Source organism: Tauraco erythrolophus, chromosome 6, assembly GCF_009769465.1.
Source record: "Tauraco erythrolophus isolate bTauEry1 chromosome 6, bTauEry1.pri, whole genome shotgun sequence".
NCBI classification, from domain to species: domain Eukaryota; kingdom Metazoa; phylum Chordata; class Aves; order Musophagiformes; family Musophagidae; genus Tauraco; species Tauraco erythrolophus.
Window position 1 is genome coordinate 16,657,175 of NC_141470.1, and position 21,658 is coordinate 16,678,832.

The 21,658-nt window shown below is 40.6% G+C and overlaps 1 protein-coding gene across 1 annotated transcript in view; it reads left to right on the plus strand.

The window, feature by feature from the left end:
• Nucleotides 1–21,658, plus strand: part of ANO1 (anoctamin 1) — an 83,758-nt gene that overhangs the window by 27,230 nt on the left and 34,870 nt on the right. The window contains 5 exon segments of the mRNA XM_086613185.1: nt 10,729–10,907; nt 14,540–14,866; nt 17,162–17,260; nt 18,830–18,981; nt 20,281–20,335. Coding sequence (XP_086469311.1) covers nt 10,729–10,907; nt 14,540–14,866; nt 17,162–17,260; nt 18,830–18,981; nt 20,281–20,335 — 812 coding nt within the window.

A 21,658-nucleotide genomic window follows, 5' to 3' on the forward strand; every position in this document is an offset into this window, starting at 1 on the left:
GGACTGTAATGGAACAGCTATGATTTGGGAATTAACAGAATATTTGGCTACAAAAGAGGCATACTGTTTCAAACTATATAATTTGTAGTTTTCGTTTTGGGGGTTCATATGTTTATGGTGCTCAGAGTTGTCTCCTCAAGAGAGGAGGATTTATGCCCAGTACTAAAGGGAGAGTATTGAGAGTATGTCATAAAAAAACTGATGCCTACTTGGTGATGCTTGTAGTTGTCAGTCTCTTTCTGGGGACAATTTCTGAGAGAACAACAAAAAAGACAGAAAGGGCGCTCTCCCTTTTGCTATCTATCTCACACTTTCTGAGGTAAAATACGGGACTATAGTTGTTCTTTATTATTTCTGGTTTCATTAGTACATTAGTGTCATGAATGATCATCTTAATGAATACAAAAATTGTGCTTTTTATTTTTTAGAGGATATCTCTTTGATTTTGCCAAGATGTCCTTGTTTATACACAGGCTGAACAGAATGATCTTTCAAAATATGTCTGTCTTAGGTTCTCATGATATGAACTCATTGGGGTGTTCTTTTGGGGAAGGGGTGTTCAGTGCCTACATGCTTGCGGTGGACACAACTGCCTTCAGGCAGAAATCTGCTTCTTTAAAGGCCGTACCTTTGGTACGAAATCTGAGATCCTTTTGGAAAAGTACTGCTGCAGAACAAACAAAAGCAAGTTAGGAACGAAACCTGGAAATCTGGACAGAGATTTTGGCCCAGTTGCCTTTGACCATCTGCAGCACCTACAGAGCCCTCCATGCTCTACTACTTTCCATTTTACAGTTGACAGCAATTTCATGGCAATTCCCTCGCCTTTGGTTTTCAATAGTAAATGTGGATTGACCAGTGTGCCCTTGGATAATCCAGGCTTTTTAGTAAGTCTGCCCCCTGTTACAAAACCCACAGGGCAGCAGTTTACACTTAGACTGGGTCTTGACTGCTCCTTTGATGTGAAGATGTACTAGATAGTAAAGATTGTCGGAAGCTGGTTAAGGAAGAGGCTCGGTGAGCCTGAGCTTGGAGCTGCTGTCATGATCAGCTTCCCTGCAGAGGGCCAAACTGCGAAGAATGTCTATCTCTGCTCAAACGTTTCAAGTGTGCCTTTCATCTAGGGGTCTCAAAATGCATTACCAAGGCACTGGCCCAATCCTTCCTCTTGCTGGCACTAAAGGGAAGCTGGCTTTGCTGATGTCATGGTTTGAAGTGGGGGGGAGGTCCGGGTGGCAGAAGCTGCCCATCACACCGGACTCCCATCCCCCTCGGGGCTTGAGCCAATCGGCGCCTCTGCGAATTGCCCTATTTACTGATGATGATCTATTGCTGATGGATTAGCTTTCTGCTCCAAGAATTTTGCCACTCCAGATGGGACCACAAAGAATCCTAAGCGAGTGCATCTTATTTTCCTATAGCATGTGATTTTGTATCCTCTGGCACAAGGCAAGCTACATGACCAGCACGTGGCACCTTCTTGGAGCATCAGCTGCTTTGTGGGAGTCAGATCTCAGCTCTTGCTTAAAAACAAGGAGGAGACTGCCTGGTTGCATAGTTGCTTCTTAGGTCTTCTGCCTTTGGTATGTCTTGACTTCCCTCATTAACACTGGGGAACGCAGGGAATGGTGTTCTCATAGATAGACAAGAGTTAATAGAGTTTTTCCCTCCCATTGATTTGGGTTCGTTTGCTCAGGGAGAGAGAGAGAGATTGTTTCAATTGCCAGTGAAACTTAGCAGTTTATTGTCATATAGCAACGTTGTACCACATCCGAGTTAAAACTGCAGGGATACGAAAAAAACTTGCTAGACCCAAGCTTTTACTCTGGACAGGATTTGAGTTTTATTTTCTCAAGTAGCACAGACCTAGAGGCTGCAATGGGAGCTTGGATGAATATCACCTACCACCATCTCGCTATCAAATCAGCTCCACCTGCTTTGGCACAACCAAAGAACATATATGAGGTGTATACATAGAAAACCCAACCCTTCCTGGAGTGACTGGCTCTTTCAGTGCAAACGTAGAAGAGCTGCAATTACTGAACATGGTGGTTGTAGTCAAAAACGTCTTTGTCAAGTTAGCAAAACCTTCTAAGACATCCACACCTAAGACTATGCGATCTGAATGCCCTCGTGACTTTGATCTATGGAAATTTAAACACGAGCGCAAATGTTTCAAGATTAGGACTTTACATGGGAAACCCCTTGGATCAAGAGCAGCTTTGTCAGTAAGTATATGCTATGACCTCAGCTCCAGGTTGCAGTCTGATATTTTAACAGTAAAACTGATAATCTTTGGATCTTCGTTTTCACATGGTTGGCATAAGGAGCTATTTGTAATAGCCTGGTAAGGGAAAATATACTTGAGATTTTAAATAAATTTAAATATCTCTAAAAGCTACTGTGGGAGTTTAGGTATACATTGTCACAATACATACTAATTCTCTTCCTATAATCTTTTTTAGTATTTTTTTCCTTTCATCTTGCTACTCCCATTGATAAAAACTGCCTTCCCTTGGAAGGTAAAAAATAATGAGCATCATCACCCTTTAAAACATAACTAATAGGATTCCTAGAGCACAGATTCAGTGGATGTTCCATATCTAGTCCATGTTCTCGTTCTCACGATACCTAGAACTCAGGACAGGACATTGCAGAGTGCATTCAAGAAAGTCATCAGAACGCATTTTGGAAGTCAACAGTAACTCGTGTAAGAAAGAGGATTTCAGCCTTTAGTCCCGATTCCTTTCATTTAATCATGCCAGCACTTCTGCTCTCATTAAAACTGATTTTATAAGCATTTTATAAATGCAAAAGATGTTGCAAGAAGTATTCTATATGTGTAGCAAAGTAACTAGGAGCAGAATTGTGCTCATTTTGTCTATATTGCTTCAAAGTATTATCAAATTACAAAAATACAGAAATAATTGGTAAAACTGAAGTTACAGTTTGCAAAGAACAATCCGCAGTGGACTTGAGCCTCGCTTTAATGCTCTTTGTGGAATAGCAACAGAAACAAATCTGAAATATTTTTCTGGTGTCTGGTAGAAGAGTGCTTAATTTAAGTATTTTAGAAAAATGTTTGAAAACAGACTTAATAGACCATTAAATAGTTGTTGGTGGTTGGGGGGAAAAAAGTGCAGTTTGTCTTGGAGGTGCGGGGAGCTTTGTGTATTTTCATAAAATGTAGGATTTTCCAAGGTCTAAATAAATGGGCAGTGTGAGTCTTGTTATGGTAGAATTTTTGTTTGCTGGTCCTTTATGTGCTGTTGAGAATGCCATTTCAATGAAAATGTTCATTTTACTGTCATTATGGTTTTTAGGTGATTTTGTTCTTCATCTTTACATTTCACAAGGCTGGTGTCGGATTAGATATGTTCAAGCCTAGAGCTACATACTGCAAACAGGGTAAATTAATCTTTAAAAACAAAAATAGAAGGGCAGAAATAGAAACGATGTCATAGTTGTGTGTCCTTCTAACCTTCTTTTAACATGTTGCTGATAATAATAGATCAATAACTTTAAAGCTGTAGAGCCTTCCAGGAAAGCTGCAGCCCCACTCTAGAGACCCACCGTTACTAAATCAGTACTGAGAAATACAGCTAAGCAAGCTGATGTTCCAAATAATCCTGCCAGGAGCTGAATTTTCTCTGCTGATGTGACAGGAGTTGGTTTTCGGACTCCCAAATACTGGACATAAAGTCTCTTAATGGGCTCTGCCATTCAGCATAATACAAAGTGCTAACAAAGTTGTCAGCGTCAGCTGTATTAAGATTGTCTTGCTTCAAAAATATTTCTGTTCTGTAAAGGCAACTGTCCTTGAAATTCAAGTTTTATTTCACTGTTTGATGTTTTTTTTTTTTTTAATGGATTGGACCATAACCTCCTGTTTGCTTCGTTAAGGTAATACCCTGTACAGACGTAGACTACAGCCAAATTTTAAAATAAATGTGAAAGCAAAGGAGATGGGCCAGTTCCAGGGTGTTCTACTTAGCATTGTGCTATAGGAGATCAAAGGGGCAGGGAGTCACCTCTGCAGGCGGGTGGAAAGAAGGTGTCAACATCCCTGAAAGCATTAATCTTGCCCAGCGGGTCGGTCGGTTGCCTTTTACAGCAGCCCTTTGCCTGCCAGGCCAGTCAATGGTATTAACACAACCTCCTGCATCTCCAGTAGTGCTGCTGGAGGCAACATCTGGCTGTTGGCAGCTGGAGAGGCGAAAGAGAATTTAAATCGAATGGTCACAGATGTGGATCTAATCAGTGCTTAACTTCGGGACTTTGAACAAAAGTTCAGGACATGTACGAATGCTCCTGGGACAGCACTGTGGTTCCTGAACAGGCTGTTGGTCTCAGGCCAGTGCCTTGTAAACAGGTGTCAGTATCCCAAAAAAAGAACTCCTCTCTTTGCCAACAACGGGTATCCTCACTGGCATTCCCGCAGCAGAGCTTCACAGGCCAGGAGGAATGACCCATAGGTCAGAAATGAGACGCGCTGGTGGGGTGGCATACTGAGGCTTCCTTGACATTTGCCTTGCCTTGTTTTTCCCAAGGATGAAGCAGGGATTTGGGGCTCCAGATCTGCCAACCTTTTAATATATCAAGGGAGGGAAGAAGAAAAAGAGGAGGAAGTGATAGGTGAGTCACTTGTGAAAATTAATTTTTTTTTTTTTCTTAGACCAAGGATTAACCTGTAGCTTTGAATTTGGGAAGATACAAGATGTAAAGAAATGGTTAAAAATGTGCTGAGGGAAGATTCTGCTACTAGGGGGCAATATACAGTAAGCAAAAACACATTAAGGCGTTTTCTCGCAGTATCTATCCAAGGGTTTTTTTTAAAAAAGAACACAAACCCAAAAAATACCCCACATGTTGCATACACTAGCATTTCTTCTGCAGAAAGAGCATAGTATAAACAAAATATGCAACCTACATTTATGTGTGTGTGTGTATTCTTTTTTACATACATAGGCGTGTGTGCATGACTTCCTTAATATACTTCCTGCCTGTCGCAGTAGGATCAGTGCCAGTTCTGGGACCTGCGCCCAGCACTTTTACTTGTTAATTCATATGAAACAAACATCTTTAGTTTAAGGATTCTAAACTCCATACGCTAGAATTTCAGAAGGTTTTGTGAAGAACTGGTGGTGTGGCTCCTTTAAAATGATTCGCTCAGGGAACTTCTGCGTGATTCTTTTTTTGTTCTGAATTCTATCACAATTTGTATAAGGCAAAAAGATAAGAATGTGGACGTTTAAAAGTCTTAAATCACATGGTCTTGTAACTCTCCTGCTTCTTGCTTGTTGAAAACATCTGGGACAGCTAACTTAGATGTCTTTACGACTTTTTTGTTCTAGCCACTTTCTTAAACATACTCCCTAAAAAAGAAAACAAGGGGAGATAAAAGGAGCCAGCTTCAGCAAAGTTATTGGTTTCAGGTTAAGCAGTGAAATAGTTGTTCATTTGTTTATATATACTCATGCTGACTCAATGATGCTCGTTTTAGAACTAGCACAGGATGTTTCTGTAAAAACTGCATTGTGTGAACGCAATTTTCCATTTATTTTAATGAAAAAATTACTTTTTGCCTGAGAATACTCAGTGGTTATATGTGATTATAGCTGTAATATTAATAAGCTAGTTTATCAAGTCTGAAGCTAGTAATGGAGAAAATACACTCATTTCTAGCACAGATTTTCAGTTCTGGTTGTCTGGTCACCAAAGTCCAATGAAGAAGCTTTGTCTAAATGGGTAAAGGTTACAGCGTAATGTGCCAGATTTCTGCGGTGGAAAATTCATCATTAATTAATTAGTGTTAAGTTTTGCAAGAAGAGTTAGAGGACTTTTACAACTGCAACTGAAGTTTGAACAAAGGAGCAGATGTTTGCAAGTTTGAGGGTTTTAAAAATAATTTAATCTTGTTTCCCATATCGTTCAGAGTGAGAGACTCACTGGAGATTCAGGGGGAGAAGTAACTGGTGCAAAGACAGTTTGCACTTGTCCCTCCTTACTGTTACAATGCACTTGTCTCTTCCGATCTTTTCATTCACCGTTTTCTGTCCTCATGCTCTCATGTCTGTGATTCATATAAATTTATCTACTTCAGATGAATATAATGCTTGCTTATTTTGTACTGGAAATGGCACAGAGCTCATTGTACCTGATGCATCTTACAGAGAAATCATTTCAGAGTGACTAAGATATCTCTAACTTTTACTGCAGTTCGCAAGGTCATTGTAGCATCTCCGTGCTCTGAATTGCAGCTGTGCATCCACAACATCCCAAGACCTCTGGGAAAACTCCCGCAGAGAGCAGAAAGTTAGCTTCAGAGCTGATGCAAACATCTGTTTCTGTCTTCTTTTTCATGCTCTCCCATGTTACCTCACCCCTAACAAAAAAGGGACAGCTGTTAAGATACGTATAGTCACATACCCTGTGGAGCTGTTCCTAAACACAAGTGCTGCCTAAAAGTCTTTTACACCAGCTATGAAGAATACAGGGTTATTAACAGCAAATACGGGAATTACCTGGCAGCGCCTGTGCTAAGGCAGGTGGAAGTTCTATACACATCTGATGTTCACCAAATACTTTCTCAAACCTGGTTCATGAATGGGATTGAAATTGGTATCACATGTTTTTCAGCGTTCTGCATTCTTACAGAATGTGGGTGTTCTGAGATAGGCAAGGAATGCTTTTAGGTATGTCATTATATATTGTATAATTGGCAAGATGTTCTGCAATTTGTAGCAAATATTGGGAAATGACAAAGCAATCCATAATAAAGTACAAAAGAAGCATTGGGTAGATCTGAGTCTATGTTCCAGGAATATTAGGAAATTCTGCTGTCTCGAAATCCATGGGTTTTCTGAACAACATCAGCTGTGGATATGGAGGATAAAGGGCTGATTGGTTGTATGGCTGTGTTGAAACACGTTGAGCACTTCTTAAAGTCTTTGTTGTAGTGTTTTCCGGTTAGTGAGTAGAAGAGAGTGGATTAGTCAATGTTAGAAGGCTGCAAAGCTGGTGATTTTCACAATACTCTCGTCTTTCAGCTCCCAACAAAGAGATTAAGATGTGACTCTTGCTGAATTAGGACGTTAGTGTGCTTTGTGCTCTTCATATTACATCCACTATCTTGCCATAGATAATCCTGAATGTGAATTTATTTTGAGATTAAATTATTGTCCTTGTTTAATATGATTCACGCAAAATACAGATCCATGTTTTTAAGTCTTTAAAATTCTCTATTCCATATAAAAAGACGTTTTGTGTTCCACAACAGAATGCTTTGACCTCTACCAATTCAACATAAGTGAACTAGTTGTAATCCCTGTGCATATGTAATTACCGAAGTGGTTTGGATGGCTTTACTTAGTATTAAATCCTGACATCATCTTTAAGTGCAGAAATCAAACTTGTTGTAATTAAGATTGTATCAATGAAGTTCTCACATTTCACATTTTTTCCAGTAGTCATAGCAAACCAAAACTGTATGATTCATTGCCTACCTTAAGTATTTGTTCTTTCCGATATTGCCAGGCTACTGATGTGTAAACAGAAATGTAAATATACACTTGGGGATGGGTGATTGTTTGGGCTTGCACAATAGTAGTGAATCATTTGAACAGGTCTCCTTGCTCTGTACTGTAGGCTTAACAAATGCTACTCAGAAGTGCAGCTCCAGAGCACAGGGAGCTTGTTTGGACCCAATGAAGCTTGTGATTTTCTGCTCTAAACATATTCCATCTTAACTGTAATTTCTAAACTAGCCCTTTTCAGTTCACAGGTCCATTATGAGATATATAAAATATTCAGATTCGTAGTCAGTAAAAGATGCTTCTCTTCTAATATCCTCTGGAATCTGCTGAAGTAACTACATTTTATTTAGTATATATGTGAAAGGAGGAAAAAGGAGAGAGGACTTTTACAGCACTTAGGCTATTGTTTCTAGAAAGTTGTTTCAAGCATTCTTCCAAATAAAAATGCAAGTTGTTACGCTAATGAAGTTCCAAAAGTAGTTGTATTATTATATGAGTGTTTTACAGCTATAGAATAAAAGCTTGAGTACGTAGGATTCTGCAGCTGATGGCACTTACATCAATTCCCATGAGTTCAGGAGTGTGTGTGTATGTGCTTGTGTATGTTGGGAAAAAGAGAGCGTACATGTGTAGGGAATTATTACAAACATGCTAGTCGCTCCCATGAGACAGCTGATATTTTGACTGCATCTCTGTATTACCCCATAAAAAGTTTCTTTAACTATTACAAATTGTTATTCAAGTGATTTACTGAGCTTGAGGATGCTGCCCCAAGATTACAAGTGTGGCATCTTTTCTGATATAACTATTTGAGAGTTTTAAAGAGCCAAGAACCAGCAGCATAGATCTGCAGAGATGTGGGCATTACATGCTGCACACATGAAATATGTAAGAATAATTGCTGCCAAGATTTTGTGCAAAGAGGATGATGTTAATGAGCACTGCAGTTCCTAGAAGAGCGGGCAGCTTGTAGAGAGTCACTTCAGGCAGCAAATTTCCCAGATACAGGAACTGAGATGAAGCTCCACAAACTTGTGGTGTTTGAGAGATCCAGAGAAGCATGACTACTAATTCCAGAGAAACGTGGCTTTCATGCTAATAATGTTTATCTTACTCTGATAAGCTCAAGAAATGTGCCAAGGCTTTGGCCACACCTTCCTCCTCTGCTGCTGCTGCACATTGTTGTCCATGCTAACTCCTGCATGTCACCATAAAAAATCCTGGATCACAGGTTCATAAAGTGCCCTCCCAACATTAACATGAGTCAGGTTGCTTGGGGCTATGTAGGGTTGAGCTCTGACCATCTCCAGAGATGGACAGAGATTTATAGCTTCCCTGGGCCCTTGCCACATCCCTCCTTGCTTAAGAACTAAGTTTTTTTTTTTTTAATGTCTGGTAATAATTTCCTTTGTTGCAACCTGTGTCCGTAGCCTCTCATCCTTTTGCTGTGAACCTATGAGAAGAATGTCTGTACCTACTCAGTAGTTAGTTGAAGGCAGGAATGGGACCCCATCATTTGCCTTCTCTTCTTTGGGTTGCATAAGCGTGGGGATCTCAGCCTCTCCTTGTGTGCTCAAGCCCTCTGACCATCTTGATGGTCCTCCACTAGACTTGCTTAAGTTTGTCAATGTCCTTCTTGTGCTGGGGAGCCAAAATTGGGCACAGTATTCTAGCAGTGCTCTGGCAAGCGTCAAACAAAGGAGAAAATAGCTTCCCTAGACCTGCTGTCTTTGCTTGCTTACTAATGGAGTCCAAAATGCAGCTGTCCTTCACCGCTCGAGACGATCATTCTCTTTGAACCTGTCCACCAGGACCCCCAGGTCCTTTTCTGTAGGGCTACTTTCTATCTGGGTCTATGCCCAGTTTGTGCTTGTGCTTGAGACTTGTCTGTCCAAGTGCAGGACTTCGTATTTGACTTTGTTGAGTTTATGAGGCTGCTCTCAGCCCATTTTTCCAGCCTGTCGAGACCTCCTGAAGTGGCAGCCTTACCCTCCAGCTTATCAACTATGCTCCTCGGTTTCACATCGTCTGCAAACTTGTTTGGGAATGAGATTTTTCCCTCTCTCTTCCTTCTACGTCATCCCTTAAGTTCAATCAAATCCAGACAGGAAGTTTGGTGAAGAGGGGTAACATGCTCTTAGGCTAAGACAGCTAATTAAAATGCAATATCTATCCTCACCTCATCGTAAGTTTAGTGGCAGCTCTAGGTAGGAGGGAAGTATTTTTTTCCTAATGGGCTAATTCTGTACAATTTCTGCTGCTATCTGCTCCAGAGACAAGAGTGTTAAACTAGTTGCAGCAACAGCCTGTTGTAATATAGCTGTTATTAAAGCGTGCTCCCCTGCATGTTTTCGTTGTTTGTTTTTTTTGAGAGAGTTAGTTTAGTATCCATTCAAGGCTGAATTCTAAAATTCTTGCTTTATCTTCACTCTTTAGACAAGCAACTCCTGCTCCTGCATGGTTTTAAAAAAACCGACATAAGGCTGCAGTATTTTACTTCAATGTTAAAATGAATCAAATCTCAGAAAACTTTGTTGTCCATTGCTTGTATAAATGCACATAAGCAACCATTAGTTTGCATTTTATCAGTTATCTGGTTGCTCAGTTTGTAGTGAAATTTTTACATGAAATCCTTTAGCCTACCTATATACTTAAATAGTAAGTGGAAACAGTGCTGATGTCTGACAGGTTGAGAGGGAGAAAACCTCAGATTTTCAAGGCTACCTAAATAAGAATGGTTCAGTAAATCAGATGGAGTACATAGGTACTTGAAGGGAAGCCCACTGCTTAGTTTTTCAGCATGAACAAATGCTTGTTGAAGGAGGAAATGCTTTCTGAAAAGGGGAAAACACTATGCCATCTATTGTCACCAGCTAATTCTTAGACTATTTTTCTTTTTTCCCCCTTTTTTCCTTCTCCTGCCGAGAAATGTAATTCTATGAGACGATACAGTAAACATATCCTGAGACAGCAGTGCAGAAAAAAAGTTAACTCGGCACTGCTCTGGAGGAGGAGGAGACCTAGGTAGGGCTGAAGAGGGCTGTGGGAAAGCTGAGAAGGAGGGTGGGAGCCCTGCACAAGGGCTCATTGGCAGAAGGTGGCAGGAAGAGTGTAGGTTTCAACTTGGGAGGCTCTGGGAGGAGCAAGCATTGGGATTAAAGTGTCCTGATGAAATCGTTCCTTTTCTTCTCAGACGCAGGCAGCGAGTTTCATGGGGTGGATTTTCTGCCAGAAGATCTCAACGAGGCTCCGGCTGAGACGGGAATGAGGATGAACAAGAAATACTCCTGTCTACCTGCTGAGGAGAAGGGGATCCACATTATCAACATCCGAGCTATTGAGGATATAGGATATGACCAGCATGAGAGTACAGTGAGTAAAGGACTTGCTGGATGTGTCATAGCTGGTGTACTGTGCTTTATCCCTAAGCTTATTTCTCATTCTTTCTATTCCCAGGATGCCCTGAAATCCTCTCCCTCCCTTTCTCAGAGGTGCTGAGGAGGATTGCCACCAGCCACAGTACATGCTAATTTAGTGGGGTTGGATCTTTGATGTGAAGAAGCGAAGCAAGGGATCCTTGTTTAATCTGTAGCGTAAAAAAGGGGTTGGCTATTCTCAGAATAATCAATCTGGCAGTAAGGCTGTGGCAGCCTTCAAATCTGTTTGCCCCTATAGAGCAGAACAGAAAAAAAACCCCTGAAATTTCATACAAAAGCTATTAGGTAACATTAAACTAATGTTCTGTAGCACACAATAGAGGTTAGATTTCCCTCATTAACTGTGCCTTGGTTAAATTCTTTAACCCCGATTTTAAAGATAGTAGTATGAATACCCAACAGGATTAAGAGTTGGTTATGTCAGAAACACATGAAAAGAAGTTTATTCAGATGAAGGAATTGAGGTGGAGTGAGCTATATAACAGATCTCACTGGGGAAAGATGTACCAGGAAAAGCAATACTTGATTCGTTATGCTTGTGCTTAATTAGGATGGAGTGTGGAGGAATAATTCTATCAGAGCGTAAACATCCCTCCTGCTGTGGTAAAACTGAAGTGTCTTTTCCGTGTCTCATTTGCAACTGAAGGGACATGAGCCTTACATGGTCTAACTCAATGCAGCTCGCTCTCTATTTCCGCGTAGTAGCACCATGAGAAAGGATGTGGCCTATGAGTACCTTTCAGCATTAGTATAACATCATTAAAAGAATCTAACCATTTATTTCCTTAAAACAGGACCAACAGGCTTCTTCGAGTCTTTCGGCTGCATCCCTTTCACAGTGGGATATAGCTATTTTCATATGTTAATAAATTTATTGAGACTTTAGTGTCCACAGTGCAGCACCTTCTCCTAACTGATCAGTGAGTCGGCTTTTCAACAGGAAAGTTCAAAGAAATGGCAAGAAGCCTCATTCAGTTTCCGCAGTGTGACTTGTCCCCTTCTTGGTGGCAGTGGTTCAAAGAAACAGAGAAACTAGGGATTTTTAGTGCTACTTTTTTCCACCCAAGGCATGCTCCAGGAGAAGAGGAGCTGTGGCCAGGATATACTGATCTCTCCTGAGCTCCCCAGGCAGTTAGAAATATCCGGTGCGCTCACTGCTGTCATCTTCAAGAGCCCTCTTCGATCCTGCCAATTTCTTTATTTATTGGTCTCCAGAATAGACCAACTAATTGCTGTCGCTCATAAAGTCAGTCCAACGAAGGTAGGAAGTGGTTGGGGTCTGATTCTTTTGCCTGTTTTATCTCTCTGCACTTATCTGAACATCCATTGGTTCAGCCCAGTTTTTCAGAAATTGGTGTTTAATGAACTAGTAAGATCAACACATCTTTAAAAATTAAATGCAATTAGTTATCTTAAAAGAAATCCTAGTGTTCCTATATCTTGTTTACAACAACTATTCACTTTGAAGAGGTGAAAATCCAGTTAGTTACTATTTCTTAATATTTTATTTCTGTAGAAATTTGCATAACTGAGTTGCTTGCCACAAGCAGACTGTTAGCTTGCATTTAAAAAAGCGTTCTGAATTCACAGGAGCATGCCATTAAACATGAAACAATCAGAAAGTAATAGTTATTAATGATCTTTTATATCGTCGTTATGCTTAAGAACTAAATAGGAATATCTAGATAGGGCACAAACATCAGCAACTTGGGCCCCGAAGAATGTGTTACTGTCATGGCTAAATAAGACACACGTGGAGCAGGGGAAAGAGGGAATAGGACAAAGAGTGAACTCCATGGTGGCAGCAAATGCTATGTTATTTTATTATATATTGACGTATTTGGAGCAAAGGGTTTAGGTTAAATGGAAAAGAGAGATGGGATCCTGAAAGAAAAGGAGAGAGAAGCAGCAAAGGCAGGCATGGAGCAGAGCCATGAGGGACTGAGGAGATACGGGGACCTGCAGCCAAGCTGGCCCTGGGCAGGCATGGTCAAGTCAGACTTTGGAAAGCAATGAGCGTTTGGGCATCCCCACCTCAGCAGACGGCTGCTCCACACCCTGCCTGGCATCTGGGGCTTCTTGCTGTCTCCAGTCCTCCTTGCTGCGTGTTACGGCTACGCACTCATCTCATTACGCTTGTCTAATTACTTCTTCGGTACACACCCTCCTCCTTCCAAACCCAAGAAGATGGGGTTTGCTGCTCGAATTTGTTGTCTGAGTGAAAATCTCCCTGAGGCAAAAAAGGAAGAACAGACTGTCCCTTAAAGGCATTGATTTATAGTTACGGTAGCTGGGACCTGCCCTCCCCGAAGCGATGTTCAGAGGAGTATGCAAATTTGTGTAACGTTGGGTGGATTTCAATGAAGTTTTGACTATATTGGCTGTGATATACTGTACAGTAAGCTCAGAGGTTGCTCTTTTCATCTGGGGTTAAAAAATTGGGCTGTTTTAGAAACAACTGTTTGCAAATAACTTACGTTTGAAGTTTTATGTCTGAAATAAGTGGAAGGTGTACACACAAAACCAAAAGGGTTTTGACCAATATGATTTGCAACGGATGGCAAATTGCTATAATTCAGAGCACAAGTCATTTTTTTCCTGCGTGGAGGCTTCACATTCTTCTGTAAATTTAAAAGCCAGAAAATGTCCCTCGTCCTTGAAAAGCCACTACTGCGATGAGTATTTTTTGCAAAAACAAATGCAAGTTACTAGTGAATTTTCTTTTTTTTTTTTTTTAAATAGTTTGTGCATCTCCAAGGATAGAATTGTGAATGATGCATGAGAAGTGCTATTGAAAGTAAAAATGAATAATTGTTAGTACTTTTGTATGTTTCTGCAGTTGCTCCATGCAATTTTTCAGATAAATGCTTGGAAATAGAATTGTGTTTTAAGATTTAACATTTCTTGCATCTTGCAACACTTACACAGCGTTAATTCGAAATGGGAGTAAAGCCTTTGCCACTATCAGGTTGTGAAGTGACACGGGTTTTATAAGTGGGGGAAAAAAGCAATGAACTCAGTGAGCAGTGAACCCACTTCCCTGGCTACAGTCCATCTGCATTTTTGGCCGCACTTGGTGACCAGCTGGCTCCCTTCAGTCTGTATCTCAGATGATCTCTTTCTCAGATGATACAAACTTGCAACGATAGATAAGGCAAGTGAGAAATGTTTGCACATGATATTAATCTATTTGTCAGAATTGAAACACAGATGTCTCGGGTGGCAAAGGACAGATGATCTTAGTGGTGATTAACCCCCAAAGGAGAAAACTAAATCCACCAAGTAGCTGACTTACGAGCTAGTGTGCTGGTAATTAGATTAAATCCCAGTCATTTTAGCTATTTATTTCCAGCCAATAAAATCCTAGCTGGGTATCAAAAAATTGCAGGTGTTAACTTGCAAAATTGTTTTGAGTAAGTAGCACCCATATGCATGCTGTTTGAAGACGGATCATTGTGTGCTTCAGGCAAGAAGTCGTCCTTGACACAAGGATATGGTCTGTCTGGTGCTTGTACTCATTATTCTTCTCCTCTCTCTTCTCTCCACCCTCCCATTCCCTGCTTCCAGTTATTAAATTCCCTATCCAAAAATCCAGATGCTGACTGCAAATATGGACTCTACTTCAGGGACGGCAAGAGAAAAGTAGACTACATCCTAGTTTATCATTACAAGAAGTCCTCGGCAGGGAGGACACTCACCAGGAGAGTTCATCACAATGATTCAAGTGCCCGAAGCACCAAGCAGGACCAGCCGCTTCCCGGGAAGGGAGTGCAGCTGGAAATGGGGGAAAGCGAACCTCACGTGGATTACCACGAAGATGACAAGAGGTTTCGCAGGGAGGAGTATGAAGGGAACCTCGTGGAGGCTGGTCTGGAACTGGAACGCGATGAGGATGTAAGGAGCCATTTGAAACTGTCAAAGATGGGGGGGGGGACGACAACTGGTGGTTAAATCCTGGGAGATGCTGAGCTGTTCCTGTGAATCTGGCTCTGATCAAAGTTACACAAACTCAACTCTTCCAGAATTTGATTTCAGTTCTGACAGCACCATCCTCATCCACTGGTTTAATTTGCTTCACAGGAATGGGCTGTGGTGGTGTTAATGCCCCAATGAGATGAAATTTCTTACTTTTCTTGGCCAGGACTCGTAGCATGTCCACTGTTGCAACACAGATTGTTGATGTGTTGCTCTATCTAGAAGTGAGGATTAAATTGCTCTGAACGCTAATCCCAGTTTGGTGGGTTTACAGTATGCTATGATTTGGATCCACTGATAATTCCAGTTCTGATAAAAAATACCTGATACAGACAGTGATGTTTTTATATAGACTTAAAGAGAACTAAATTTGTTCAAGAGGTTCTGGTAAATGCTCTAGCTTGAGTGCGTGGGTCTGTATTACAGTTTGCTCTTTCCATTCTTAGATATGAACAGTACAGCTTGTAACGCCTTTCACCTGTACCCTGAAAACAGTATATTCTATTAAAAGACCATTAGACTGTATAAAAAAATGATGTGTGTGAAGTACTGCCAGTGTGCGATTAGTAGAAATAGCCACAGCCGTATTAATTTCAAAGAAGGCTATTCCAATTAACTGATGAACCAGTATGCCCTAAACTCCTGTGAGGGACGGTAAACATTTATGCTGGTTTTATTTACAGGATCTAAAAGTTGAGATTAAGCACCTAGACCTGTGGTCAGAGTGTTAAAAAACTAAATCTGCCACCTATTATTCACAAATCACAGGCATGTGTATTATGGAGTGTGTGTATATATATACAGATTAATTATGTAATATATCTATTAAAATATATCTATTTTGCATGGTGTAATACAAAAAACCCCTCACACTTCATGTCCCATGTGAAAATAAGACTTGCTTTCCATCAAACTTGCAAGCTGTTGTAGTGAACTGGAAGCTTGCCTGTGCCAAGTCATAGGTATTTAAATCCTTTGCAAGAAGGGAGTTCCCCACCTATGACATGTAATACGATTTCAAATGGTGCAGGTGGGCTCAAGGTTCAAGCCAGGACACCGTACATGAGAGAGAACCCTGTCCTTTCAGTACAAGATACCAAACCAGATCAGAAACATATAGAGATAAAAGCCGAAGGGATTTACATCAGCTTCCATATCCAGCACATCGGTGCAGGGGAAAAAAACCTCTGCTCATTTGGGCTTGAAGAGCATGCCACAAAGTTGCACTGGAGGCCTTACTAATTGCAGAAAGAGCAAAGGTTTCTTAAACAGATGATGTTTGCTAAGTCTCTTAAACTCTTTTCAGTGAAGTAAATTGAAAGGTGGTTTGGAAGCCGTGCCTTCTGGGAAGGCTGGCAGTGAGTTAAGTCCTCTGAGTAACGCAATTTCTAGAAAGCCGGTGTGGAATACAGCTGCGTGAAAGCTTGTTATAATAAATACCTGAGTTGATACAGCAGCAAGATTAGAAAGATTCATTAAAGTTGCTTTCTCTTCTGCTTGCTGAATGCCTGCTAGTTTGATATCATTTGTCCAGTGGCTTTGAAATTATTACTCCCATGGGAGTATATACAGGTATAGGTGGGAGTACCAGAAGCAAACCCCCATGTCCAGCCATCTTGAACAGAGCTCAGAGAACTAGTGGAATGCCAGCATAGTGCTAATATTATCATTAACATTTATCTTTTTTTTTTTTTCCTCCTTTTGTTTTGTTGAATTCTCCCTAGCAGTTTTCCTAATTAAAATACGTAGTGTTTTAATATAGATATTCACATCTCTATCTGAGGCTGCTCCTTTCTTACTGCAGTTCTGGTCCTTTGAGATACTGAGCAACTCTTAGGAGGCAGCAGGGACTCTCTCAGCTCCATTAATTACAATTCACTCACGAAATCATACCATTTGGCTGGATGCTTATGCTTCAAATTTAACTGGCTTAGGCTGTATTTGTATCCATCATCATTAGGTTTTATGTCCCAAACAATTTTTATCTGTTTAACCTTGTGGTAATTGTTCTGGAAAACAATAGCATTTTTGAGTCACATTTTATAGCAGCTCAGCACAGAGAGGTGGTCAATGATTGTCCTGTTGTCTAGTTGTCTCAGATGAGATTTAGTGTGTTGGTGGTAACAGACTGTTCCTTAAATATGTGCGAAACACAAGGGGAAAAATACTTCATTTCGTCTCATCAGTAATCTTTTCTCTTGTGTTTTTTTAAAGACTAAAATCCATGGGGTTGGATTTGTAAAAATACATGCACCCTGGAACGTATTGTGTAGAGAGGCAGAATTTCTTAAGCTTAAGATGCCCACAAAAAAGGTAAGTCCTGATTTTATTTTTTCCCTCTGGAAGGCATAGTTTAAACATATGCTCATCTGTGAGCACCGTACAAATGCAGGCTTTTCTTCCCACAAGCATTTTTAAAATAGTTAACTAATCTCTACAGAAAATGGCAGTCACAAACTTGCATGCTTGGGACAGCAGAAAGAATAACTGGAAGGAGGAATGGAAATCAAGAATTCCCAGCCGCTACTGCTGTCTGTACGCGATGAGAGTGATTTCATACAATGCCTCATCCTCTCAGTGTGTTTCAAAAAATAGAGGTTGCAATTGATGATGAAATTTATGTGTGTGTTTTGGAGGTTTTTTCTCACTTGAAAGGCTAGACTGCTAAAAATGAATGGAAGAGTAACAATTTTCATGCAGTAGTCTCGCTGGTTTTAGTGACTCTTCATACACATTATTGGTCACATTTGCAGGAGCTGGGACTACTCTACCACCAAATAAATTACCTTTCAGAATATTTGAAATATCATTAAAGAAATGACAGTATATTTTCATCAATTCTACATCATCTGTGATAGATAGCTACCTGTTCAGTGAGCACAGCTTAGAGATGGATTAATATTTAAACACGTACTAAGTGCATGTCCCAGACTGCAGAGGGAAGTCTATAATGGAGCAAGAGACAGTCTCAAAGCCCAGGGTTATTTATTACAACACTAAAACCACCCTTTTGGTTTGGATTTCATATTAATCCCCATTATTGCCTCACTTACCACCGGTTTTAATCAGAAGCACAATTAGGTAAAAAAAAGTCTGTTGTGATCCTGTGGTTAAAGCTGCTTTGCCACAAAAGAAAAGTTAAGGTGGATGTTTTGTGGTCGTTTTTTCGTGTGTGTGAAAGAGGCCACCTAAGCCTGCAGGCATTGCCTGGGAGAAGTGATGTACCTGAGAGCTGCCCCAGACCCCTAAAGCCTTATTTCCAGCTGAACATCTTCCTGCAGTGGGAGCCCTGCCCTGGATCTGCACACAGGTTTTGTGGCTCAGAAGGGAGAAGCCTGTAATCCTCTTTTGTGACCTGCTAACACAATTCCTGCATTTAGTGCTACAGAGCTGCAATAGACGATTCAGGATATTTTGGTTCCTTTATATGGGAGAGGGGAAACTCCTGAAACCTGCGCAATATTCCTGGGAAAGCCTCTTGGGAGAGGAGAGCACTTCTGTATTGCACAGGGGCTTTGTAGCTCCTCCATTTCTCTGTCCCATTGCACCAAGAAAATAGTAAATGCCAGAGGAGCAGATGTCTCAGGAGCCAGTGCCAAGTATATCTCCACTAAACACCTTAGCCTGATTATATGGAATCATACACACGGGCCATGCTTTGGCTCAGAGGAAAAGCAATAGGCTTCCTCTGCTTGCCTTGGTTTGACTTTCCCATCCATCTATGTGTTTCTGAAGGTTTTCAAGAAGGTAATCTATACCCCTAGATAATTTATTCTGATGTATTTATTTAATTGATGGTTTACTCCTTACAGTTCACTCTCTCTTATGCATAACTAAAGAGCAATACAGTTTTACTGGGTTTTTTTCTCTTTGTCCACTTAGATGTATCAGATCAATCAGACCCATGGTCTTCTGAAAAAGATTAACTCTGTGATTCAAAAAATAACAGAGCCCATCCAGCCAAAAGTAGCAGAACACAAGCCCCAGACAGTGAAGCGCCTCTCCTACCCCTTCTCCAGAGAGAAACAGCATCTGTAAGTGAAAACTTTCTCTAAATGTCCATGTCAACAGGTTCCAGCTTTCTTGATAATAGCTAAGGTGCCAAAAATGTGAAAGGGAAAATGAATGCCAATGCTACATTAGTGATTACTGTAAAGAATATTTTCATTTTGCAGTAAATTTAACTTTTTTTTTTTTTTTTTTGGCTCACTTTTGAGGAATGAGGCTTTGTAGAGTCCCTCTGTGGAATCTCTTTGCTGCTGCTTTGGTATATAATACATACCTATATAACTAGACACATCAACTGTTAGACTGCCAAACAAGATTTATGATGTGGTTTCTAATAGTCTCTTTTCCATGTAAAACAAAATGCTCAGCAAAATTTGTAGCCAGAGATGTGGGCTGATAAATTTCAGAATAATTTTGCTCACCTGGTACAGGCAGCTCACACATATGCTGCCAACCAGGCTTTGACTTTGGAAATGCTGTGAAGTCCATGGTAGCTTTGTCATCGATTTCAGATCAGTAGGAACAGCTGTAAACGTGGGTGTAGGAAAAAATCATAAGGTGGGGCCCAGCCAAAGTTTTCAACTGCCTTGAATTGGTTTGCTGCTGCTCTTCCTTGGCCAGCATCCCAGAGGAGAAGATTTGAAGGCTGTGTTTGTGTATGTGCCAGCTGGAACAATAACAGTCTTAGGGCAGGATTTCTTCACTGTACATACAGAGGTTTTGGGTTTTAATCAAGGGATGCAGAACACTGATGGAGTTGTGTATGTTAGTTGGGCCAGTCAATGTATGTGGCATTTGACATGTCTTGGACTTGCAAGAAATGTATTTATATATTTATTTGCGTGTAGGATGTTCCTACAACAAAGGAGCGTGGTGGCTCAGAGAAAGCCCAAAAGGATGGATGTGCCTTACGCTGTTTGTGGCGGTGGCTTTTGGCAGTAAGAGCACCTGTGTCTTTGCTTTGCTAAGTAAGGGAGGCAAGAGTGGCCTACCAGGGTTTAGGTACAGTCAAAATGTAAAGATTATTAGGAGAAATTCAAGGCCAGCAGTGGTTCAGAATTCAACTTAAATGAGCATCAACAGTTCCTTTTGCACAGAAAAACCTATAAATATGTGAAACCAGTGTAAACGTGTAAGCGGCCCCTTTAAAATATGAGAGTTGGGATGAGCTTTCTTCTTAATGAGGTTTCTACAAGCTATTCTTTAATGTCAGCTACGAGAGATCCCCAGGAGAAATGAAAATATTGAAGGGGTCAACAAGAGCAGGAAATTACTAGCTTTTTTTTTTTTTTAAGCTAATGGGTTTCCTTCTAATCTTTTAACAGATTTGATTTGTCTGACAGAGATTCCTTCTTTGACAGCAAAACGAGAAGCACTATAGTAAGTACTGTATATAAATAATTTATGGTGGATAGTGCCTTAGTCACGGTGTTAATAGCCCCTTTGCCAGCTTTAGTACAATGCCTGCTGCAAGTTTGCCTTTCTTTACCCAATGCCAGGGATTGCCTGTGACATCAGTTACTGAAATTATAAATGAAGCATTTCCAGCTTTAGCTTATGTAATGAATAGTCTTTGATACTAACAGATTGCTACCTTCTGGAAAATAACTTGCATCTTCTTTCTAGTTCACAGTAAATCTGAAACATAGTCTCTTAGTAGACATATCACCAGAAAGGTATAGATTTAGATTCTACCGCTCGTTCTGCCAGCAGCTACCCACACCCTTGTGACTCATGTACCTTTTCGTAACTATACATTGCTGTTTTTATAAAATGCTGGGAAATCTCCCAAGACAAATTCCAATGAAACAGCCAGCTATTTACAGGAAATATTATTTATAGGTTTTGGGGGCAATTCTCTACAATGGTGTTAAAAGCGCTGAGGTTTGATTTTTATTTAACATTATTTACAATTTTTATTTAACATTAAAGTTTACATGAAACAAATGCAACAAGGAGAGAAAATTGTATCTTATTCTGATTTTTTTATGCATCTGTTCGCCTTTGTTACGCTAGCAAGTGTGATGTACACGTACACAGCACTGAGACTGGGCTGAGCCATTCCTGCCTTCGTTTTGGAGAGTCTTTCTACTCCTTCAGTGCTAGCATGGGGCTTTTCGTCTCGTAATTAAACTTCTGCAGTTTACTTACAGAAGTGAAGCCTGATACAGGAATATGATATCACAAACTACATTTTGAGTGCTTCCTTGTGACTTACAGAACATAAAATAGAGTGAGGGAGAAGGGGCAGCCCCCTTTATAGCCACTGAGGGGAAAATTGAAAGGACAGCTCATATGACATCCAGGGCGGTTGGAAGGGACCATGCCAAGCAGCACTTGCCGCAACAGTTTTCAAAGTATAACGTGGACTCTTTGCCCCATTCCACTGCAGCTAATCGGTATGTTGGAATGTAACTGTAAGCGTGCTTTTATCTTATATTTAACATTAGCCTTTTGGATGCCAAGTGGTTTCAAAAAGAGCTCATATCACAATTATAGCTGTCTTTTATTGCTACGGTGATAAGGGGCATAAGATATCTAACTTCCCTTTCCTGCTTTGAAATTCCAGTGTGTGGACCCCATGATGTAGTTCCTCTGTAGCCTGAAGTGCACTGATTTGATGTGAGCGCAGGTTATCAGGGCTGGGTGGGTTTGACCAGGGAAGGCAGATCGAGCAGGACAGAAATGGAAAAGAAAAAGGCA